Source organism: Scyliorhinus canicula, chromosome 9 (assembly GCF_902713615.1).
Source record: "Scyliorhinus canicula chromosome 9, sScyCan1.1, whole genome shotgun sequence".
Classification (NCBI taxonomy): Eukaryota; Metazoa; Chordata; class Chondrichthyes; order Carcharhiniformes; family Scyliorhinidae; genus Scyliorhinus; species Scyliorhinus canicula.
Window position 1 is genome coordinate 91723537 of NC_052154.1, and position 25600 is coordinate 91749136.

At 44.7% G+C, this 25600-nt stretch overlaps 1 protein-coding gene across 1 annotated transcript in view; it reads right to left on the reverse strand.

Moving 5' to 3' along the window:
• The window catches only part of LOC119970902 (tyrosine-protein phosphatase non-receptor type substrate 1-like), a 60603-nt gene that overhangs the window by 14567 nt on the left and 20436 nt on the right, over window positions 1-25600 (reverse strand). Inside the window, exons 4-7 of the mRNA XM_038806011.1 lie at window positions 17828-17944; window positions 16822-16865; window positions 12328-12438; window positions 12120-12189 (exon numbers count right to left, since the gene is read on the reverse strand). Coding sequence (XP_038661939.1) covers window positions 12120-12189; window positions 12328-12438; window positions 16822-16865; window positions 17828-17944 — 342 coding nt within the window. The remainder of the gene's footprint in view (window positions 1-12119; window positions 12190-12327; window positions 12439-16821; window positions 16866-17827; window positions 17945-25600) is intronic.

A 25600-nucleotide genomic window follows, 5' to 3' on the forward strand; every position in this document is an offset into this window, starting at 1 on the left:
CACCATAAGCCTTTATTCCTTTATTCTTCAAAAAACTATTTATCTTTATTTTGAAAACATTCACTGAAGGAGCCTCAACTGCTTTACTGGGCAGGGAATTCCATAGATTCACAACCCTTTGGGTGAAGAAGTTCCTCCTGAGCTCAGTCCTAAATCTACTTCTCCTTATATTGAGGCTAAGCCCCCAAGTTCTGCTTTCACCCGCCAGTGGAAACAACCTCCCGCATCTATCCTATCTATTCCCGTCATAATTTTATATGTTTCAATCTATGTGTATATATATATATTCTCAGTATATTGCTACAACTAGGAAGATGCCGACTACACCAGGAGATGGGAATAATTTTTGTCAATTCTTGGAGGAACCCAATTTAATCCCAATGTCCCCAGGGGCTGTTTAGCACAGGGCTAAATCGCTGGCTTTGAAAGCAGACCAAGGCAGGCCAGCAGCACGGTTCAATTCCCATGACAGCCTCCCTGAACAGACGCTGGAATGTGGCGACTAGGGGCTTTCACAGTAACTTCATTTGAAGCTTACTTGTGACAATAAGCGATTTTCATTTCACTTCCTCCAAAAGTATCTGAAAACAAATCATGTTATTTTCTGTGCCGTCAGACGCGGTTTGCCGAGGACAGAAAGGTCATTGAGTAAACAGGGTGGTGGAATAAAACAACCAAAATGTTGAACATCAGTGTCACACTGACAGTGTAAAAAAAAGTGCTCTAGTCTATACAATGTGTTTTATCTAAACAATATGAAGGGGATCGCATTTCTCACCTCAAAATTGGGATTTAAAAGTACAATTGAAATATGTTCCAACTGAACGAGTGCTTGTGAGCTTTGATTGTGATCGATGGGGTAAAAAGGCAGATTGTACATTCAGTTGTTTCAATGGGAAGGTGCCTTGTGAAGGGTTGGGGGTGTTGTGCACTTAGTGATATATGTATTCAAAATTACACATCCTCGAGACCCACACTTAGTTTATTTGCTTGTCTCAATAAGCCTTGCACTCCCATCCATTTTATCCGTGACTTTCTCCTTCCATCCAGCCTATCACATGACTTGTCTTTTGCTCTCCCTCCCTTATGCACTCGTCCTACCGTTTCACTTGTGTAAACTTTGGTACATATCCAGCCTTTGTTCTCGTTCTTATTGTAGTTCATTTGACTGAAATATTAACTCTATTTTTCAATCATGGCGCCAAGGACCCGGCTTCAATCCCGGATCCAGTTCATTGTCTGTGTGGAGTTTGCACAATCTCCCCGTGTCTGCTTGGGTCTCACTCCCACAACCCAAAGATGTGCGGGGTAGATGGATTGGCCTCGTTAAATTTCCCCTTCATTGGAAAAAATATCTGGTTTTCACTGACTCGATAAAAGTTACCAGGTCAACTGAATTATATTGGCATTACCTGTTCTGTTTTAGTCACTAAGACTGATAGGAATAAAATTAACATTGAAAGGTATGAATTGCTTTATTTTACTGAACTGTTGTTGGATTTGAACTAACGTCTCCTGATCATGATTCCAGAACACTTCGAAGTATGTTTCATCATCACCTTACTATTTTAACAGCCCCAACCCCACTCCACCCAAACCCCTACATATCCAGTTTGAAGTACATGATCAAGATTCTTTTCACTGAAATCTGCAGTGGTTCATTTAGGGATAAAACAAAAAAATGAAAATCGAAGAGATAATTCTAAATGCAATTAGGGTGGTGTAGGAAAATTCATAGTGAAGCCTCAGACATTCAGATACATGTTAAAGGCTACAAAAATTAAGTTAGCGACAGACCCAACACTTGCAATCATAGATAATGCTGGACAAATTGCAGAAATATTAGATTAGAAAATATTTCAATGTTCATAGTAATTGAATATTTAGACATTTAACACATTGAATATCAGTTAACCATTGCTGGATAGGTCATTCAGTAGAAATTATTTTGTCGCTTGCCAGTAGGTCCAACTGTTTCAAGGATCTTTACAGCCAAATAATAATGGAAAAGGGCAAGTTGTCTTCATACACTGACTGACTGATTGCAGTTTGCAGAACCAAACAACCGTCCTTACTTGCATAGAATCCGTACAATGCAGAAGGAATCCATGCAGCCCAGTGAACCTGCGCCGACCCCCTGAAAGAGCACCCTCCCCAGGCCAATTCCCCCACCCTATCGCGGTAACCTTACCTAACCATTTAACACTAACAGGCAATTTAGCATGATCAATTAAACTTTCCTAACCTTTTTTGGACACTTAGGGCAATTTAGCATGGCCAATCCACCTAACCTGCACGTGTTTGGACTGTGGGAGGAAAACAAAGCACCCAGTGGAAACCCACGCAGACCTAGAAAGTGCAGACTCCACACAGAGAGTGACCCAGCAGGAATCGAACCTGGGACCCTGATGATGTGAAGCCACAGTGCTAACCACTATGCTACCGTGCTGCCCGGTTTCTCCTGGTCCGGGGACCCTTCAAAGATGGAGGTAATTAGCGCATTAAGAACATAAGAATTAAGTGCTGTAGGAGGCCATCTGGCCCCTATGGCCTGCTCCGCCATTCAATGAGATCATGGCTGATCTTTTGTGGACTCAACTCCACTTTCCTGCTCGAACACCATAACCCTTTATTCCTTTACTCTTCAAAAAACTATCTATCTTTATCTTGAAAACATTCAATGAAGGAGCCTGAACTGCTTTATTGGGCAGGGAATTCCATTGATTCACAACCCTTTGGGTGAAGAAGTTCCTCCTGAGCTCAGTCCTAAATCTACTTCTCCTTATATTGAGGCTAAGCCCCCAAGTTCTGCTTTCACCCGCCAGTGGAAACAAACTCCCGCATCTATCCTATCTATTCCCGTCATAATTTTATATGTTTCAATCTATGTGTATATATATATTCTCAGTATATTGCTAAAACTAGGAAGATGCCGACTACACCAGGAGATGGGAATAATTTCTATCAATTCTTGGAGGAACCCAATTTAATCCCAATGTCCCCAGGGGTTGTTTAGCACAGGGCTAAATCGCTGGCTTTGAAAGCAGACCAAGGCAGGCCAGCAGCATGGTTAAATTCGCGTAACAGCCTCTCTGAACAGGCGCCGGAATGTGGTGACTAGGGGCTTTTCACAGTAACTTCATTTGAAGCTTACTTGTGACAATACGCGATTTTCATTTCACATCCTCCAAAAGTATCTGAAAACAAATCATGTTATTTACTGTGCCATCAGTCGCGTTTTGCCGAGGACAGAAAGGTAATTGAGGAAACGGGGTGGTGGAATAAAACAACCAAAATGTTGAACATCAGTGTCACACTGACAGTGTAAAAAAAAGTGCTCTACACAATGTGTTTTATCTAAACAATATGAAGGGGATCGCATTTCTAACCTCAAAATTGGGATTTAAAAGTACAATTGAAATATGTTCCAACTGAACGAGTGCTTGTGAGCTTTGATTGTGATCGATGGGGTAAAAAGGCAGGTTGTACATTCAGTTGTTTCAATGGGAAGGTGCCTTGTGAAGGGTTGGGGGTGTTGCGCACTTAGTGATATATCACTTCAAAATTGCACATCCTCTGGACCCACACTTACTTTATTTGGTTGTCTCAATAAGCCTTGCACTATCGTTCATTTTATCCGTGACTCTCTCCTTCCATCCAGCCTATCACATAACTTGTCTTTTGATCTCCCTCCCTTATGCACTCGTCCTACTTGTGTAAACTTTGGTACATATCCAGCCTTTGTTCTCGTTCTTATTGTAGTTCATTCAACTGAAATATTAACTCTATTTTTCACTCGTGGCGCCGAGGACCCGGCTTCGATCCCCAATCCGGTTCATTGTCTGTGTGGAGTTTGCACAATCTCCCTGTGTCTGCTTGGGTCTCACTCCCACAACCCAAAGATGTGTGGGTAGATGGATTGTCCTCGTTAAATTTCCCCTTCATTGGAAAAAAAAAATCTGGTTTTCATTGACTCGACAAAAGTTACCAAGTCAACTGAATAATATTGGCATTTCCTGTTCTGTTTTAGTCACTAAGACTGATAGGAATAAAATTAACATTGAAAGGTATGAATTGCTTTATTTTACTGAACTGTTGTTGGATTTGAACTAACGTCTCCAGATCATGATTCCAGACCTCTTCGAAATATATTTCATCATCACCTTACTATTTTAACAGCCCCAACCCCACTCCACCGAAACCCCTACATATTCAGGTTGAAGTACACAATCAAGCTTCTTTTCACTGAAATCTGCAGTGGTTCATTTAGGGATAAAAGAAAAAAATGAAAATCGAAGAGATAATTCTAAATGCAATTATGGTGGTGTAGGAAAATTCATAGTGAAGCCTCAGACAGTCAGATACATGTTAAAGGCTACAAAAATTAAGTTAGCGATAGACCCAACACTTGCAATCACAGATAATGCCAGACAAATTACAGAAATATTAGATCAGAAAATATTTCAATGTTCATAGTAATTGAATATTTAGACATTTAACACGTTGAATATCAGTTAACCGTTGCTGGATAGGTCATTCAGTAGAAATTATTATGTTGTTTGCCAGTAGATCCAGCTGTTTCAAGCCAAATAATAATGGAAAAGACCGAGTTGTCTTCATTCACTGACTGACTGATTGCAGTTTGCAGAACCAAACAACCGTCCTTACTTGCATAGAATCCGCACAATGCAGAAGGAAGCCATGCGGTCCAGTGAACCTGCACCAACCCTCTGAAAGAGCTCCCTACTCAGGCCCATTCCCCCACCCTATTGCAGTAACCTTACCTAACCATTTAACACTAACAGGCAATTTAGCATGACCAATTAACCTAACTGATAAAACCATTCCGGGCAGCACTGTAGCTCAGTGGTTAGTATAGTTGCTTCACAGCTCCATGGTCCCAGGTTCGATTCCCGGCTTGGGTCACTGTCTGTGCGGAGTTTGCATGTTTTTCCCGTGTCTGGGTGGGTTTCCTCTGGGTGCTTGGTTTCCTCCCACAGTCCAATGATGTGCAGGTTAGGTGGATTGGGTGCGCAAAATTGCCGTTAGTGTCCAAAAGAAACAGTTAGGTAGGGTAACGGGAATAGGATGGAGGTGAGGGGATAAGGCGAAGATAGAGGCTTAGGTAGGACACCCTTCCCAAGAGCTGGTGCAGACTCGATGGGCCAAATGGGGTCCTTCTGCACTGTCAATTCTATGATAAGGGCATAAGACTTTGGAGCTGAATTAGGGCATTCAGCCCATCGAGTCTGCTCTGCCATTGAACCATTTTTTCAAATACGTTTTTTATTGACTTCCATTTTTACACTGTACAGAAGATGATTGAAACGGTTATTACTTACAATTGACATGCAGTTCCCTTTTTGGCACACCCTCCCCATGAGAGAGTTGAGTATTCTATCTAAGATCTTCCAGATTAGTCGAGGTTGTAAGTGACCAGACACGGTCTTATAAATATCTAAAGTTAGGCTTGCTATATGGGAGTTCTAATTATAGTATACACAGTGTGCCTTGTGTTCACTACCTTCAGTGTACAGGTTAGACTATGACTTAGATGCTATCTTTTCCTTAACGTCAATTAAATATTTCTAATTCCTGAGAGCCTGGCATGGGCAAGTAACCCTTCAGATAGCCTCAAAGGATGAGAATATGATGAGTCATTTTAAATGTCACTTTTATTTATTAAAATAGACAAGGATCTGTATGGTAAAATACATATGTAATTTATTTAAAGGAAAAAGTAATACAAGTGTTTTGATAAATTATACAGTTTGATAAATGCAGGATATGTGACGAGTTAGCCTATGAACTCCTTAAATACATAATTGCTCAAGGTATAAACGTTTCATACTTACAATGACTAGTAGTCTCAGAGTTTGATAATCAAGAGCAGAACTCTCCGAGTCAAGATAGCAGCCTGTCAAATAAACACCCAGTAATCCCCTAAACAGCTCTCCAAGCGAAACTCTAACTTTCGTAGCTTTTGCTTAAATATTTATATCCTTTTCTTACTTCGGGAGTTTCAATCCCCAATTATTTCGAGACAAAGTACAATCTCTCTTTTGGTCGGCAAGACCTTGGTTTCTAAGGAGGTCTAACAAGACACTAGATATGAGGTTGATACTTCCAGTGGCTATCTCTACAAAATCACCAGCCTCCCTTCCTTTATTTGGCACACCCTCCCCACCCGCTCCCCATGTCCTCCCCCCAGCCTCCGCTCGCACCTCCCCTTTCCTGTTAACTTCAGGCCCTGTCTGAAGCCCTTTCCGCCACCATAGATGGATTATCTATCGCTGCCAAGTATTCTCTTTTTTGCTCATTTAGTGTCTTTGGGGGCCCATGAGTATCTCCATCAGCACCTGGGTCTGCGCTTAGAACTCCATGGGGATGGCCATTCCATTTCTGTGTCACCTCATGTTGCCATCGGCTACGAGGCTAAAGAATCTCTCCCCACATCCTTGCTGGTGTTACTTGTGGGCAGATGGCTCGAATCCATTTTCCTTTTTCTGATTTTTCTTTGGTGTAGTCAGCAGGGTTAGGCTGGTAGGGGAGGGGTGTGGGGCAGATTCTGGATAGCTTTGTCACCCGTACGATGTGGTTAAAAGTTTAGTTTTAAAGTTTTCATACTGGAGTTGTCTTGCGTGCGATCGCAGAGCACATGACCGTCCCGGGAGCCTGCTTTCCTTTTACACAAACCAAGCAACAGTTCCGTTCCTCAATCTACTCTCTTTTTTCTCTCTCCCTTTTTCATTAGTTTAGTTTACTTTTCTTCCCTTTCTCTCAGGGAGAGGTTCGTGAACTTGGTCTTCCTGGTCAAGCTGGCGTGCCTGGGTTTGATCTCTGCACTGGTACACCTGGCACCGTGAGAGCTTGCCTAAGCCACATTTGCTTGCTCCTCTGCTCCCTCGCCACAATCATTGGGTCCCCAACTCCACGGCCAGTTTTACTGCTTCAGATTTTTTCCCACCAAATTATTATTTTTTCCATCGATCGGTGTGGTAGTCACCACTAACTGTATATTAGATGTAGTAACTATATATTAGATTTAGTTTGGTAAGGCTCCTGTACGAGAGGTACAGGGGTAAATCCCTGCCTGCTGGCTCCACCCAGTAGGCGGCTGATAAATGTGTGTGCTCACCGGAGCTGCTCCCATTCTGGCAGCAGCTGCAGGAAGCCACACATCTCAGCTCAATGAAGCCTTGATTATTCTCTATTCTCGTCTTTGTAGTAACTGATCGTGCATCAATCGGACAGATGATCCAGAAGTGCTGTAACCTGCAGAATAGCCACCCAGGATGTGACCGGTACCCCATGCCCCGCACCGGAAGTGCAACTGATGTTTAAATTTGGAGGAAATATATGTTAAGGTCTCTCGTATAGTGCAATAGTAGTGTCTGGGAATGAATAGCATTTTAAGTTGGAAAGGCTATGGGAAAACAAATCCATTTTTTCACGTTGCTGGTTCAGTTTTACGGGGTGCATTAAGAATGAAAGAAATTGTCATTTTTATGGTGTATATTTTTAAGTAATGTTATTTAAACCTGGATTGAGATGAATGCAGATAGGGCGACTGCTAAATTTGTGTTTGAGGTGCCGTAAAAGTGAGGTATCAACTTATTTGCAGGTGAGTTGTTCTGCTAATAGATCTTGAGTAGCATATATTTGTCGAGAGCTCGCTGCTGGAACATTGTGTACGTCTGAAAGACACGTGGGGTATAGATCATTTTTAGTCCTGTCTGAAGATGTCCAGTGACATCTTGTAATGAGCACAAAATAATGCCTTTGCTTTGCATACAGATGATGTAGTGAATGGCAGAAGCCAGGTGTGTCTGAAAAGTCAGTTGGTCCGAGAAATCTAACGTGTACAGAAGTGTTTCAGTTTGGTCTGCAAAGGTTCTCTCTTCAAAGAAAAACAATTCAGAACCTAGTTGTTATCTTTATTCGTATGTGGTATTTGAAATATAATGGCATTGCTCAATTGAAATAGAGTGACAGGGTTATGAAGTAAATGAGGTCTTTTCTTTTACTTATGAATTGTTGAAACTGTTAACTGCAAAGCTATTTATTTGTTATTAATTTCTTTAATTCTGTCTTTACATTAAAGTTTGCTTTGACACTCAAAATACCTATTGGCTAATGTTATCACACTTGTGGTGCAGTACAATTTCCTCATTGTTTCAAAAATTGAAAATAGTCGGCTTCTCGTTTGGGGTCCTAACAGTGAATGCTGGGAGATGTTTTCCACTGGCAAGGGAGACTCGTGCTTAATGGCAAAGAGGGGTGGGGTCGGGGAGGGGGGTCAGGCTGAAATGAGCAAAATTCTCCCAGCAAAGGGCAGCACAATGGAGCAGTGGGTTAGCACAGTGCATTCGGCGCTGAGGGCCCAGGTTCGATCCGGCTCTCGGTCACTCTCTGTGTGGAGATTGCACAGGAGGACATAGAACAGTACAGAACAGTACAGGCCCTTTGGCCCACGATGTTTTGACGACCATTTATCCCAATCTCAGATCAATCTAACCTACACCCCTTCAATTTACTGCTGTCCATGTGCCTGTCCAAGAGTTGCTTATAAGTCCCGAATGACTCTAACTCCACCACCTCCTCTGGCAGTACATTCCACGCACCCACCTCTGACATCTCCCCTATACCTTCCTCCAATTACCATAAAATTATGTCAATTCCTGACAGCCATTTCCGCCCTGGGGAAATGTCTATGGCTATCCACTCTGTCCATGCCTCTCATCACCTTGTGCACCTCTATCAAGTCACCTCTCTTCCTTCTTCGCTCTTTTCAGAAAAGCCCTAGCTCCCTCAACCTTTCTTCATAAGACATGCTCCCCAGTGCAGGCAGCATCCTTGTAAATCTCCTCTGTACCCTCTCCCAAGCATCCACAGCTTCTCTATAATGAGGCAACCAGAACTGGACACAACATTCCAAGTGTGGTCTAATCAGAGATTTATAAAGCTGCAGCAAATCCTCGCCGCTCTTAAAATCAATCCCCTGTTAATGGAAGCCAACATACCATATGCCATCTGAATAACCCTATCAACCTGGGATATGGGTTTTGAGGGATCTATGTTCATGGACCCCAAGATCCCTCTCTTCCTCCACCCTTCCAAGAATCTTGTCTTTAACCCTTATTCAGCATTCAAATTCGACCTTCCAAAATGAATCACTTCACATTTATCAAAGCTGAACACTATCTGCCACTTTTCAGCCCAGCTCTGCATCCTGTCAATATCCTGTTGTAACCTGAAACAGCCCTCAACACTATCTACAACTCCCCCAACCTTTGTGTCATCGGGAAACTTATTAACCCACCCTTTCACTTCCTCATTTAAATAATTTATAAAAATCATAAAGAGGTGAGATCTCAGACTAGATCCCTGCAGGACACCACTGGTCACCAAACTCCAGGTGGAATACTTTCCATCCACTAGCACTCGCTGTCTTCTTTTGGCCAGCCAATTCTGTATCCAGATAGCCACATTTCCCTGTATCCCATGCTCCTTACTTTCTGAATGAGCCTACCATGGGGAACCTTATCAAATGCCTCATTGAAATCGATACACACCACATCCACTGCCAGACCTCCATCAATGTGTCTTGTCACATCCTCAAAGACTTCAATGAGGCTTGTGAGGCATGACCTGCCCCATACACAGCTATGCTGACTATCTTTCATCAAACTATGTCTTTCTAAATAATCATAAATCCTATCTCTTAGAATCCTTTCCAATATTTTGCTCACCACAGACCTAAGACTGACGGGTCTGCAATTCCCAGGTATTTCCTTATTCCCTTTCTTGAACAGGGGAAAAACATTCGCTTCCCTCCAATCATACTGTACTACTCCAGCGGAGAGTGAGGACCGCAAAGATCATGGCCAATGGTGCAGCAGTCTGCTCCCTCGTTTCCCATAGTAACCTTGGGTATATCCCATCAGACCCAGGGGACGTATCCTGATGCTTTTCAAAACTTACAGCAAATCCTCCTTCTTAATATCAACCTGTTCGAGTCTATTAACCTGGTTCACACTGTTCTCGTGAGCAACAACGTTGTAGTGAATACTGAAGAAAAATATTCATTTCGGGCCTCCTCATCTCCTCAGACTCTAGGCACAAATTTCTACTCTCACTCTGATCAACTTCTTTCTCACGTAAGTGTATACCGCCTTAGGGTTTTCCCTAATCCTTCCCACCAGTGCTTCTCCGTGCCCCCTTATAGCTCTCCTCAGTCCTTCCCCGCTACCTTGTAACCCTCTAGAGCCCTGCCAGGTGTTTGCTTCCTCAACCTTACAATTGGTGTAATGTGTATGTGCAGCTGCAGCTTCTCGGCATCCCGAGTGTCAATCACGGACCTGGTGAATCCCGCACTGTTTTTCATTGGAATCGATTGTGATCCACGCGGCACCGATGCCAGCCCTTTAATAGTCGCAGAATCAGTGCAGGTGCAGCACCGATATTTCTGTCGCAAAATCCCATGGATTCTCCATTGACGTGAACATTTTGTTTCAGAAACGGAGAATCCAGCCCTGCGTCTTTGAGAGGAAAATATTTTCAATCTGTTGTGGTTCTAACTGTCAGATGGATCAAGCCTCCATATCTCGGGTTAGAGATGGAACCCGCCTGTCCTGATGCCGAATGAAGAATTACTACCTTCCCCTTTACGGTGCTGGCCATTATACTGTTCAGTCTCTTTGATATTCCGCTCTGGATTCAGCTGTCTGCCTCACTCAAATTATTTGCCTTCCGAAGTTATAATTTGTATAACCCCCCTGATATCTGTTAAACAATGTTTATAATACGGCCATTCGCACCTCAGCCTTAGGCTCTTGGTAATCTTGTTACTTTTCTGTTATCTTATTTCAATCTCAAATTGACTAGTAATTTCGTTAACTTCGCATTTTCTGCACACCTTGTTCCAATTTCATTTGATTTTAAGACGAAACGATAACCGGTTAGAGGTTTTTAACTTCATAAAAGACATAAAAGGGTAGGCATGACGTAGATATTTACACACATGGACGAAAAAATAACTCAAATCCATAAATATAAGATAGATGCTATTCCAGGCCCGAGGAACCTCTTTATGGAGAGAGTTTTTATGACGTGCAATTTATCACCACAATTAATAGCTGGCACCAGATGCAGTGAGCCGGAAGCTCGAAAGAATACGAGGTAGAAATAAAGGTCAGGGTGGTCTTGATGTTTGGTGCAGAACGCTGGGAGGGAACTTCTGGGGAGCCTAAACACTGGATTAGACTGATGCAGAACGCTAGGAGGAAATTTGTGTGGAGCATAAAGCTGGGCTAGACCTTTTGTTTCTCTTCAATAAAATAGTATGTACGTTGAAATGTTAAAACATCTGCCAAAGCGATCCAACCAGATAGTCTTATTGTATGCCTTCAAACCACACTCGCGTCCACAGTTTCCTTCGTTCTAATTTGAAGGCTGTGATAATGAAAACAGTATTTCCATTTTTACAAGAATTGGTGATTTCAAGAATATGCACCAGTCATTATGATAGAATCTTACTGCAATCACATCTCCTTCTGCATCCTCCCCGTTCCAATCAATTGAAATACAGTCTGCATTCAGCCTGCTGCGTAAAGTTTGCATAACGATTGGGCCATAGGACGGCCAGCCCACGCGTATCTGCAACATTACTGGATATTAGAACATAGAACAGTACAGCACAGAACAGGCCCTTCGGCCCTCAATGTTGTGCCGAGCCATGATCACCCTACTCAAACCCACGTATCCACACTATACCCGTAACCCAACAACCCCCCCCCCTTAACCATACTTTTATTAGGACACTACGGGCAATTTAGCATGGCCAATCCACCTAACCCGCACATCTTTGGACTGTGGGAGGAAACCGGAGCACCCGGAGGAAACCCACGCACACAGGGGGAGGACGTGCAGACGCCACACAGACAGTGACCCAGCCGGGAATCGAACCTGGGACCCTGGAGCTGTGAAGCATTTATGCTAACCACCATGCTACCCTGCTGCCCCCAATATTGGTGGTGCTCACGCAATGCAGGATCTTTCGCTTGGTTTGTTTATGTTGACCACTGCGTACTCCACTCGACTTTTACCCGCTTTCCTACTTGCCCCAGTTTGGACATCGGTGACATCCAACGACGCATAAATCAGGTTACCGTCAATTCCGTGCTTTATCTGTGAAAATAACAATGGCATTTCAGTAGCAGCTGTTACTCAGATTAATTATTTAAATGTTTGATTGCATATTACTGAGATCAGAGTTGTGTCAGGGCGGCCCTGGTTGGAATGGATTTTTATATTACTTGGTCGTACCTGAGCATATTCGGTGCTCTTTTTCCCTTGTCCCGGTTTCCCAGTTTCCCCCTGTTCTCTGAAGTTGATATCAGCGTATATTGGATTCCCCGTCTTTGTTCCGTGCAAACTCTGGGGAGAGAGTTTGAAGAAATACTGCCAATATATTTAATCCCAAAAATGAAAGGGCAAAATCCCCCCAAATAATACATAGATCGAGTGAGTTTAATTCCTCCCGTAGATCAGGCATGTAAGTAACTTTACCCCTCTTATAATATTCTTATGAAGGATATCCAGGACAACTTCTCAAATAGTGTCATTTATTTGAATATTCGTTCACAATCTGTGTTGACAGGACTCATGGCAGCAGGGTAGCATGGTGGTTAGCATAAATGCTTCACAGCTCCAGGGTCCCAGGTTCGATTCCCGGCTGAGTCACTGTCTGTGTGGAGTCTGCACGTCCTCCCCCTGTGTGCGTGGGTTTCCTCCGGGTGCTCCGGTTTCCTCCCACAGTCCAAAGATGTGCGGGTTAGGTGGATTGGCCATGCTAAATTGCCCGTAGTGTCCTAATAAAAGTAATGTTAAGGGGGGTTTGGGTTACGGGTATAGGGTGGATACGTGGGGTTGAGTAGGGTGATCATGGCTCGGCACAACATTGAGGGCCGAAGGGCCTGTTCTGTGCTGTACTGTTCTATGTTCTATATTCTGTGCTGCTCGAATGGCCACGGACTCGCGCATGCGTTACTGAACAGTGAATGTATTTATTAATTTAATTAATTAATTTATTGTCACTCCTATCCAGCTCCAGTGAAATGTAGTTTTCTGCTCATGGTCCACGCAGATCGCTCCATACATGAAAACATACAACAGTTGGGGGATTGAGTTTCGGAGTCACAAGGTCATGCTGCAGCTGTACATAACTCTGGTGCGGCGGCTCCTGGAGTACTGCGTGCAGTTCTGGTCACCACATTATAGGAAGGATGTGGATACTTTGGAAAGGGTTCAGAGGAGATTTACTAGGATGTTGCCTGGTATGGAGGGAATGTCTTAGGAGGAGAGGCTCAGGGACTGAGCTGGGGGAAGGGCAATTATGATGTCATTAGACATGACTTAGGATGTGTTGGTTGGAGAAGTAGGCTGCAAGGGTTGGGCACACTGGATATGTGGAGCTTGTTCAAGGAACAGCTATTGCATGTTCTTGATAAGTACGTACCAGTCAGGCAGGGAGGAAGGGGTCGAGCGAGGGAACCGTGGTTTACCAAAGAAGTGGAATCTCTTGTTAAGAGGAAGAAGGAGGCCTATGTGAAGATGAGGCGTGAAGTTTCAGTTGGGGCGCTTGATAGTTACAAGGAAGCGAGGAAGGATCTAAAGAGAGAGCTGAGACGAGCAAGGAGGGGACATGAGAAGTCTTTGGCAGGTAGGATCAAGGAAAACCCAAAAGCTTTCTATAGGTATGTCAGGAATAAAAGAATGACTAGGGTAAGAGTAGGGCAAGTCAAGGACAGTGGTGGGAAGTTGTGTGTGGAGGCTGAGGAGATAAGCGAGATACTAAATGAATACTTTTCGTCAGTATTCACTCAAGAAAAAGATAATATTGTGGAGGAGAATGCTGAGACCCAGGCTATTAGAATAGATGGCATTGAGGTGCGTAAGGAAGAAGTGTTGGCAATTCTGGACAAGGTGAAAATAGATAAGTCCCCGGGGCCGGATGGGATTTATCCTAGGATTCTCTGGGAAGCCAGGGAAGAGATTGCTGAGCCTTTGGCTTTGATTTTTAGGTCATCATTGGCTACAGGAATAGTGCCAGAGGACTGGAGGATAGCAAATGTGGTCCCTTTGTTCAAGAAGGGGAGTAGAGATAACCCCGGTAACTATAGGCCGGTGAGCCTAACGTCTGTGGTGGGTAAAGTCTTGGAGAGGATTATAAAAGATACGATTTATAATCATCTAGATAGGAATAATATGATTAGGGACAGTCAGCATGGTTTTGTGAAGGGTAGGTCATGCCTCACAAACCTTATCGAGTTCTTTGAGAAGGTGACTGAACAGGTGGACGAGGGTAGAGCAGTTGATGTGGTGTATATGGATTTCAGTAAAGCGTTTGATAAGGTTCCCCACGGTCGGCTATTGTAGAAAATACGGAGGCTGGGGATTGAGGGTGATTTAGAGATGTGGATCAGAAATTGGCTAGTTGAAAGAAGACAGAGAGTGGTGGTTGATGGGAAATGTTCAGAATGGAGTTCAGTTACGAGTGGCGTACCACAAGGATCTGTTCTGGGGCCGTTGCTGTTTGTCATTTTTATAAATGACCTAGAGGAGGGCGCAGAAGGATGGGTGAGTAAATTTGCAGACGACACTAAAGTCGGTGGAGTTGTAGACAGTGCGGAAGGATGTTGCAGGTTACAGAGGGACATAGATAAGCTGCAGAGCTGGGCTGAGAGGTGGCAAATGGAGTTTAATGTGGAGAAGTGTGAGGTGATTCACTTTGGAAAGAATAACAGAAATGTGGAATATTTGGCTAATGGTAAAATTCTTGGTAGTGTGGATGAGCAGAGGGATCTCGGTGTCCATGTACATAGATCCCTGAAAGTTGCCACCCAGGTTGATAGGGTTGTGAAGAAGGCCTATGGTGTGTTGGCCTTTATTGGTAGAGGGATTGAGTTCCGGAGCCATGAGGTCATGTTGCGGTTGTACAAAACTCTAGTACGGCCGCATTTGGAGTATTGCGTACAGTTCTGGTCGCCTCATTATAGGAAGGACGTGGAAGCTTTGGAACGGGTGCAGAGGAGATTTACCAGGATGTTGCCTGGTATGGAGGGAAAATCTTATGAGGAAAGGCTGATGGACTTGAGGTTGTTTTCGTTAGAGAGAAGAAGGTTAAGAGGTGACTTAATAGAGGCATACAAAATGATCAGAGGGTTAGATAGGGTGGACAGCGAGAGCCTTCTCCCGCGGATGGAGGTGGCTAGCACGAGGGGACATAGCCTTAAATTGAGGGGTAATAGATATAGGACAGAGGTCAGAGGTGGGTGTTTTACGCAAAGAGTGGTGAGGCCGTGGAATGCCCTACCTGCAACAGTAGTGAACACGCCAACATTGAGGGCATTTAAAAATTTATTGGATAAGCATATGGATGATAAGGGCATAGTGTAGGTTAGATGGCCTTTAGATTTTTTCCATGTCGGTGCAACATCGAGGGCCGAAGGGCCTGTACTGCGCTGTATCGTTCTATGTTCTATGTTCTATGACTTGAGGTTGTTTTTGCTAGATAGGAGAAGGCTGAGAGGTGAATTAGTAGAGACATATAAGATAGAGGGTTAGATAGGCTGGACAGTGAGAGTCTCTTTCCACGGACGGTGATGACCAACACGAGGGGACATAGCTTTAAATTTAGAGGTAGTAGATATAGGACAGATGTCAGAGGCAGTTTCTTTACTCAGAGAGTAGTAGGGGTTTGGAACGCCCTGCCTGCAACAGTAGTAGACTCGCCAACTTGAAGGGCATTTAAGTGGTCACTGGATAGACATATGGATGAAAATGGAATAGTGTAGGTCAGATAGGCTTCAAATGGTTTCACAGGTCGGCGCAACATCGAGGGCCGAAGGGCCCGTACTGCGCTGTAATGTTCTATGTTCTATACTATAATAACGGTTATAAAAGATACACATCCTCCCCGTGTGCGTGGGTTTCCTCCGGGTGCTCCGGTTTCCCCCCACAGTCCAAAGATGTGCGGGTTAGGTTGATTGGCCATGCTAAATTGCCCTTAGTGTCCTAAAAAATAAGTTTAATTGGGTGGGGGTGGGGGGGGGGGGGGGGGCTACTGGTACAGGGTAGATACGTTGGCTTCAGTGGGGTGATCATTGCTCGGCACAACATCTAGGGACGAAGGGCCTGTTCTGTGCTGTACTGTTCTATGTTCTATGTTCTATATAGCAAGGGAATCTGGCGGTGAGAGCTCACTGAGAGTCGCTACGCTTCGGCGCCATCTAAGACGACAGAAAAATCCAGCTGCAGCATTTTGTTTTCTTTTGGTCTTTTTGATCTTAGTCCGACATCACAGCATTTCTCTATTTGATTACTTGAGAAGGTCACTTTTTCTGCAGTGGCCCTGGGGCCAGTAAAGTGTCGTTGCATCTGTCAGCGAACAACGCTGCGCAGCACTCAAGGTTGTTGCAATGGCCATTGGAAAGGATATCGGTTGATCAGAGAATGGACCTGGCTGTGTCTCCTCTGATGAGTGATTGAGCTCTCAACCGTCATTAAAAAACGCCAACAGCAGCAATGCTGTCTACGAGGCGATCTTAGACTCGGGTATCATTATTGTTCTGACTGGTCATCGACTACACTTCATATTAGAGGAAGGCATTGAGGATACAATCAACTCAGGTTTTTTTTTGGCCACGTGTTCCTTTCGCAGCAGCACTCTGTCCCAAACATGTCAGCATAACTACCGTGTAAGTGTTCATTGAATTGAAATAGCAGCCTATGTCGCAATCGTATTCCCCTGAAACTGACCTGTTCATCAAACTGGTCGGTCATGTCTTCCGTAATCGCCCGGTCTATCAGAAAAAAATGAAATTACGTTCATGATCAAGTTCATCAGGTGCCCGCCAGAAAATACTCAATATTCGAGTATTGTGACCGGACTCATCATCAGCAGAACCCTAGCATCCGCTCCCACTGGTGGATGAGATGGGAACCGCGCTCCAACAGAACGCGCAGTGTTACATGCAAAACAAAATGCCGCACGTGCTTGAAATATGAAATAAAAACACAAAATGCTGAAAACATTTGTATTTATTTCAAAGGAGTTTCTCTCTTCATACCGTCTGTCAGAACCAACATAGGTTAGGCTTTATATGTGGAGGTAAAAATAGTTACCGTTGCAGATCCGGCTTCTCACCCAATGTCATCGACCTAAAACTTTAACTCTCCTTTATCTCGACAGATACCATCGGACCTTCCGAATTTATCCAGCTTTTTTTTAACTTTGAATAGTCCGTTTTGAATTATAAATTCTGGATGAAGATTTCTGCATAGGGTTTCTGCTCCTCCAAGCTCAGTGCAATGTTTGCGGCATATTATGTATATAATTCGCATCTTCACCTTCAGTCATAGCCAAGAACAAAAGCAAGAACTGTTCGTAGCTACTGAACCTATTTGGATGTGTATTTCCAATTTAGATCCTGTCCTCGTCAGAACACTGGGTCCCAACAGGGCAAACTCTCTGACAGCAATAGACACTGCTCTCGAAATCTGGATCCCAGTCAGCACCATTTAAACTGGCCCCTGCCATAGTATTACATTAAGAAGTCTTACAACACCAGGTTAAAGTCCAACAGGTTTGTTTCAAACACTGGCTTTCGGAGCACTGCTCCTTCCTCAGGTGAATCTTTAACCTGGTGTTGGAAGATTTCTTACTGTGCTCATCCCAGTCCAACGCCGGCATCTCCACATCATAGCATTACATTGCATCTGGACGGAAGATGCCTGTTGTGAATCAGGAAGTGTCACATCTTACCATCAGATTTGCATGGCATTACGAGAATCGTCAGTGTCACCATCATCACTAACATGACTAATCCACCTGCTGCAAAGCCAACCAGAAGGGCAGAGGGGAAATTCTCTTCTGGCTTATCTAAACGAGACAGAAAAAGTGCAATAGTAACATTTTAATGAGATTATGATACTAAAACAATTAAGCAACAAAGGTAAACAGGCCGCACCGACATAGTAAAGGAGGGACGAAGGCGCCTTCCAGTTTCTTTCTCCGCGAAGCTCAAGAGTGCCAGTATTAAACAATGAAAGTCCATCACAGATTAAAACACATACCATCCATTTGTGATAAAATCCGTTGGTTATTCAGATTTTAAGTCATATTTTACTCGATGATTGTACAACTTTGTCCATAATGCGCAATAATGGGTTCGCCTACCTCTTATGGTTCCCCAAAGCTTCCAAATAGACCAAAAATAACTTGTGCGAATTACAGAAAAGTAGCTATTGGAACATTCATTGTTGGAAAATTGCTCTCAGAATTCAAGAAACGAGTTTCAAATAATGAATTGACCATTAGATACATCATGTTAGATCCCATCTGCAAGATGACTAAATGATGGTATCTGAAATTATTGCTGAAACAGAAAGGCATGCACGTTTTGTGTGCAAATAACTCATGGTGGCAGGTCAATTGATGTGTTAGAAAATGGCGATTCCTTACTTTAATATTGAAGGAGTTGATTTTAAAATAAATGAAGTTATCTTCAACATTTATAAAGTACTCATTCGTTCTCACTTGAAGTAACGTTGCAAAATCTGAGAACTGCATTTCAGGAAAGTATCAAAGCATTTGAAGGCGTGTGGAAGATATTCAATAGAATATTGGTTTAATCATGTGCGGAGACAAGAGAAACTCGGGCCGCTACTCACTTTTGTTGAGAAGTTTCGATTATTTATAATTCGTATATAATCCAGAGCAGTTTGATGGGGTAAATGAGAAGCAACATTCCTATATGCTTAACAAGTAATACAAATTTATGCTGATTTTTACAGAATTAGAGGTGATGTGTGGGTAGGTACTTCACACAGCGTTTTGATGTGATCTGGAATGCTTCACCGAAAAGCAATATAGAAGCTAACTCCAAAGTAAGATAGAGTATGAGAGTAAACTTGCTCAGAATATAAAAACAGACAGTAAAAGTTTTTACAAATATATAAAACAAAAAAGAGTGGCTAAGGTAAATATTGGTCCTTTAGAGGATGAGAAGGGAGTTTTAATAATGGGAAATGAGGAAATAGCTGAGGAACTGAACAGGTTTTTTGGGTCGGTCTTCACAGTGGAAGACACAAATAACATGCCAGCGACTGATAGAAATGAGGCTATGACAGGTGACGACCTTGAGAGGATTGTTATCACTAAGGAGGGAGTGATGGGCAAGCTAATGGGGCTAAAGGTAGACAAGTCTCCTGGCCCTGATGGAATGCATCCCAGAGTGCTAAAAAAGATGGCTAGGGAAATTGCAGATGCACTAGTGATAATTTACCGAAATTCACTAGACTCTGGGGTGGTCCCGTTGAATTGGAAATTAGCAAACGTGACGCCACTGTTTAAAAAAGGAGGTAGGCAGAAAGCAGGAAATTATAGGCCAGTGAGTTTAACTTCGGTAATAGGGAAGATGCTGGAATCTATCATCAAGGAAGAAATTGCGAGGCATCTGGATAGAAATTGTCCCATTGGGCAGACGCAGCATGGGTTCGTAAAAGGCAGGTCGTGCCTAACTAATTTAGTGGAATTTTTTGAGGACATTACCAGTGCAGTAGATAACGGGGAGCCGATGGATGTGGTATATCTGGATTTCCAGAAAGCCTTTGACAAGGTGCCACACAAAAGGTTGCTGCATAAGATAAAGATGCATGGCATTAAGGGTAAAGTAGTAGCATGGATAGAGGATTGGTTAATTAATAGAAAGCAAAGAGTTGGGATAAATGGGTGTTTCTCTGGTTGGCAATCAGTAGCTAGTGGTGTCCCTCAGGGATCCGTGTTGGGCCCACAATTGTTCACAATTTACATTGGTGATTTGGAGTTGGGGACCAAGGGCAATGTGTCCAAGTTTGCAGATGACACTAAGATGAGTGGTAAAGCGAAAAGTGCAGAGGATACTGGAAGTCTGCAGAGGGATTTGGATAGGTTAAGTGAATGGGCTCGGGTCTGGCAGATGGAATACAATGTTGACAAATGTGAGGTTATCCATTTTGGTAGGAATAACAGCAAACGGGATTATTCTTTAAATGATAAAATATTAAAGCATGCCGCTGTTCAGAGAGACTTAGGTGTGCTAGTGCATGAGTCACAGAAGGTTGGTTTACAAGTGCAACAGGTGATTAAGAAGGCAAATGGAATTTTGTCCTTCATTGCTAGAGGGATGGAGTTTAAGACTAGGGAGGTTATGTTGCAATTGTATAAGGTGTTAGTGCGGCCACACCTGGAGTATTGTGTTCAGTTTTGGTCTCCTTACTTGAGAAAGGACGTACTGGCGCTGGAGGGTGTGCAGAGGAGATTCACTAGGTTAATCCCAGAGCTGAAGGGGTTGGATTATGAGGAGAGGTTGAGTAGACTGGGACTGTACTCGTTGGAATTTAGAAGGATGAGGGGGGATCTTATAGAAACATTTAAAATTATGAAGGGAATAGATAGGATCGATGCGGGCAGGTTGTTTCCACTGGAGGGTGACAGAAGAACTAGGGGGCATAGCCTCAAAATAAGGGGAAGTAGATTTAGAACTGAGTTTAGGAGGAACTTCTTCACCCAAAGGGTTGTGTATCTATGGAATTCCTTGCCCAGTGAAGCAGTTGAGGCTCCTTCATTACATGTTTTTAAGGTAAAGATAGATAGTTTTTTGAAGAATAAAGGGATTAAGGGTTATGGTGTTCGGGCTGGAAAGTGGAGCTGAGTCCACAAAAGATCAGCCATGATCTAATTGAATGGCGGAGCAGGCTCGAGGGGCCAGATGGCCTACTCCTGCTCCTAGTTCTTATGTTCTTATGTTCTTATGTTCTAAATGGCCTCCTTCTGTGCCGCATGATCACGATGATATCGAACTCACTCAGCTGTTCTATGCATACGGTGCACCGAGGGAGCAGGGATAATATCGAGGGCCTGACCAAAAGCTAAGGCCGACAAAGGCAGAGGAGGATCAGCGAGTGGAGTGGAGACGGAGTACCGAAGACCCGACCCAGGCGAGACTGGGAAGCAGGGAGCCTACAAAAGGCCCCGAAGGAACAGCGAGAGGTGCTGTTGAGATCAGGGAGCAGAGCAAGCATCGAGGAGTCGAGCCGGTCGAGACCAGGCAAGGCGAGGAGCGGGATCGCCCGGTGTTGACCAATGACTTACTGTGCCCATGTCGAAAACCACGTGATCGACAGGCAGCCAGATGACTGGTGGAAGACGCGTGTTAGTTACTCTCCGTCTGCCAGCCCTCGGGGATTTCCCTGCCATGGGGCCAATACCTCGCTCCAGTTGGGCCGTGCGGTGGTTGGTGTGCAGTCACCAACCCATGTTAAAAGAATACATGCACAGGCATTTTCCACACCAATCACATCACGATCACCAAAATTAATTTCGGGACCTGGAAGGTCGGAAAGCTTATGGACGCCTCTTACAGCTATAGACCTAAATGTCGCATCGCTGTCATAGACTCGGTCCCCGGCACTCAACAGTGGCAGCCCGCCCTGAGTCAGACACGACTGGCTGGAGAACCCCAGTTTAAAGAACCGGTTCGCGGATGCACCTTCTCCCGACGGCAAATCTGAAACCTGTCTCAAGAGGGTCAGCTTGGCCGTATAAACTAAATTGGTTGGCCGAACAACGAATCGTCCTGTTGGTTAAGTGACCACCTGATGCCCCGACGGCTCACCCTCGCTCAAAGCAACACATCAGAGCCATCAGCGACCCTAAACGCAACGGACGGGACGAAGAGGCAATCTACTTCAGCCGCGACCAAACGCTGTCGCGCATCCCAAAGGGAGACAAGTTGATTCTCATCGCCAACTTCAATGCTAGAGTCAGGAGGGGTGGAAACATTTGGAAAGGCACGTTAGGCAGGGAAGGGTGTGTGGGGGGTGGGGATGGTGGTGGTGGTGGTAGAGGAATCAGTATTCCTCCTAGAACATGACATTGTCATAACAAACACCTTAGGGCAGCACGGTGGCGCAGTCTCACGCGCTGAGGTCCCAGGTTCGATCCTGGCTCTGGGTCACTGTCCGTGTGGAGTTTGAACATTCTTCCGTGTTTGCGTGGGTTTCGCCCCCACAACCCAAAGATGTGCAGGATACGTGGATTGGCCACACTAAATTGCCCCTTAATTGGAAAAATGAATTGGGTACTCTAAATTTATATTAAAAAGAAATAAGAAACACCTTTTTCGCTAGAGTGACAAGCACTGGGCAACTGCCAAGCACTTAAACCTAACGTCACCATCGTCTGAGCAGGAGACCTTACATAGAAGTTACAGTGCAGAAGAAGGCCATTTGGCCCATCGAGTCTTGGAAAGAGCACCCTACCCAAGCCCATACCTCCACCCTATCCCCATAGCCCAGTAACTCCACCCAACACTAAGGGCAAAAGACCCCGAATATGTCCGCATCAATTGTGCTATAGCAGGAGCCGGTGACTGCTGGACTGACCGTCGATTAATTCCCTCTACCATCTCCATCAACCTGGCCCCAAACTAGCAGAGGCTGCAAAAACGCAGGAGACTCAATATTGCTGGTCTGGAAGACCCTGAGATGAAGGATCTACTCACCCAGCCACCCATAGCCAACCGTGACAACCAGCGAAGCAGAGCTACAGACTTACCACAGCACCTAGTCCTCCCTAAAACACACTATAGTCAGCAAATGCGACAAAACTTTCAGTCTGGCGACCAGGAAACACCAAGACTAGTTTCTCAAGAATTCTCACAGCACGAGGATCCCAGGTTCGATTCCCGCTTGGGTCACTGTTTGAGTCTGCATGTCCTCCTCGTGTCTGCGTGGGTTTCCTCCGAGTGCTCCGGTTTCCTCCCACAAATCCCGAAAGACGTGCTTGTTAGTGAATTTGGACATTCTGAAATTGTACCCCAACAGGCGCCGGAGTGTGTTGACTGGGGGATTTTCACAGTAACTTCATTGCAGTGTTAATGTAAGACTGCTTGCAACAATAAGGACGTTTTCTTTTCAAGATTGCAAACGCAAGGTTCTCATCGACTGGCAATGGTAAGAAGTCTCACAACACCAGGTTAATGTCCAACAGGTGTATTTCCAATATCTAGCTTTTGGAGCGCAGCTCCTTCCTCAGGTGAATCTGCGGAAGGAGCAGTGTCCCGAAAGCTAGTGTTTCGAAACATACCTTTTGGACTTTAACATGGTGTTGCGAGACTTATTACTGTGCTCACCCCAGTCCATCTCCGGCATCTCCACACCATGAACTGGCAAAACCACAAAACCGCGAGCAAGAAGAAACAATCCTAACGGGTAACTGAAGAACGAGGCTCATCAAAGGACATGTTACCTTTAGAACAGATGATGGATGGTAGAGCACAGGGAACCTCGATAGCCATGACGTGCGCAGCTCTGCTGCACAATTAAAGGTACCGATCGTTCGAGTACCCAGGGACCTACACCACTCAAGAGCCAAAAACGGAGTGATGCTCATCAAAGGCACAGAGGCAGTCAATGCCCGCTGGAGAGAGGGCAGCAGGGTAGCATGGTGGTTAGCATAAATGCTTCACAGCTCCAGGGTCCCAGGTTCGATTCCCGGCTGGGTCACTGTCTGTGTGGCATCTGCACGTCCTCCCCCTGTGTGCGTGGGTTTCCTCCGGGTGCTCTGGTTTCCTCCCACAGTCCAAAGATGTGCGGGTTAGGTGGATTGGCCATGCTAAAATTGCCCGTAGTGTCCTAATGAAAGTAAGGTTAAGGGGAGTGTTGTTGGGTTATGGGTATAGGGTGGATACGTGGGTTTGAGTAGGGTGATCATGGCTCGGCACAACATTGAGGGCCGAAGGGCCTGTTCTGTGCTGTACTGTTCTATGTTCTATCGTGGACCTCCTCAACCAAGCCGCAGGCCTCGATGCATGTGCCCTCAATGCCATCCTGCAACTGAGTTCCCACCAACATCTCAGCATGTTTCAAGCCTGCCGTGAGGTCGAGAAAAAAACACCTGACAGCTGAAAAACAACAAGGCATGAAGTGAAGCTGGAACCCCTGTTAAAGTGCTACACGGCGGCGGAGAGGCACTGTTGACATTGTTCTCAATGGAAAGGTGGCACGACCTCACCAATCTTGGCTGGAAGGAAGAGAGCATGCTGGGAGATATCAGAAATTCCGTAATAGTGATCATCTGCAAGAAAAGAGACAGGTCCGACTGCGGAAATTACACATCGCGAGAATCCTTTTCAACTGCTTCCTCTCAGTGGTTGAAGAGTTCATGCCTGAGTCCCAAATTGACTTCTGGCTACCAACGATGGATACAATCTTCAGCACGCGACAAATCCAGGCAAAGTTTAGGCAGTAGCACCCCCCCCCCCCCTTGTACATGCCATTATTCAATCTCGCAAAGACCTTTACTGTCAGCCATAAGGAATTGTAAAAAATCATCCTCAAACTATGCACCTTCATGAACAGGTATTCCAAATTGACATACACTGGCAGGTAACATCAGTGTGCATCGTGACACCTTTTCATTGAAAACTACCGGCGCATCTCCGGTTGCCACCATTTCTCTGCTCCTTTTACCCACTGTACTCCTGAGCGTCTTGCGTTCTGTTCTCTTAGGTTCATACCTTGGTGTCAAAAGTGCCGACAAGGGTGATGCAACTGTTGCTCTGTTTATGATCTTCACCACGCAGTGCCTGGATGCCAACTGTCAGACACTTCCTCCTTCCTCCCCTGGGCAATGAACGCGCCACCGGACATCAAACCATTGTTTCCCTGATTGATCTCATCGCCTCTGGAGATTTTCCCTCCACAGCTTCCAAATGCATAATTCTCCGCCCCCAAACCCACGCAATCCGCTTCGCAAAATCCACCAACATGACTGCCTATGTCGGCACATAGCATCAGCCTGATTCTCACCTAACCAGACCCTATTCTCACCCCCATTTTCTAATCCCTTGTCATCTACATTTGTTCTTCCTCCGACAGCCTACCTCATATCATCATTTTCTAGTTTCTGACACTAACCACTTCCTCTTTACGATGGATATCTAATTACTCTATACATCTATTCTCCAAGAGAAGGGTCTGAAACCGGTCTACTTCTTCCTCGAGCAGCGGCCCGAACGATTCCCAGGCGCCATTACTCTCCTCCGCTGAGCTGAACCTATTCGCTCATTCAACCATTTCTCACTCAACTGACCTCATTTCCTGTACACAAACTGTGTCACTATGGCCACCTACATGGACGCCAGCCAGACCCATATTTTGGTGGGGTATGTTGAAATGCCATTGTTTCATTCTTACTCAGGCCCTCTCTCACAACTCTTTCACCGTTGCATCGATGTCTATGCTGCCGTCGCTTCATGTTTCTGTCTGGATCTGGAAGCCTTCCTCAATTTCACTGCCACTTTCCACCCCTCCAGCACTTTCACTTGGACTACCTCCAGCACTTCGCATCCGATACCACTCTGTCTCAATTTCTGCTCATAGACTGACCACCACTATTTATTACAAACCCACTAACACCCAAACATACCCCGACTATAGCTCCTCGCATCCCACTCCCTGTAAGGACTCTATCTTATTGTCCCGGTTTCTTCAC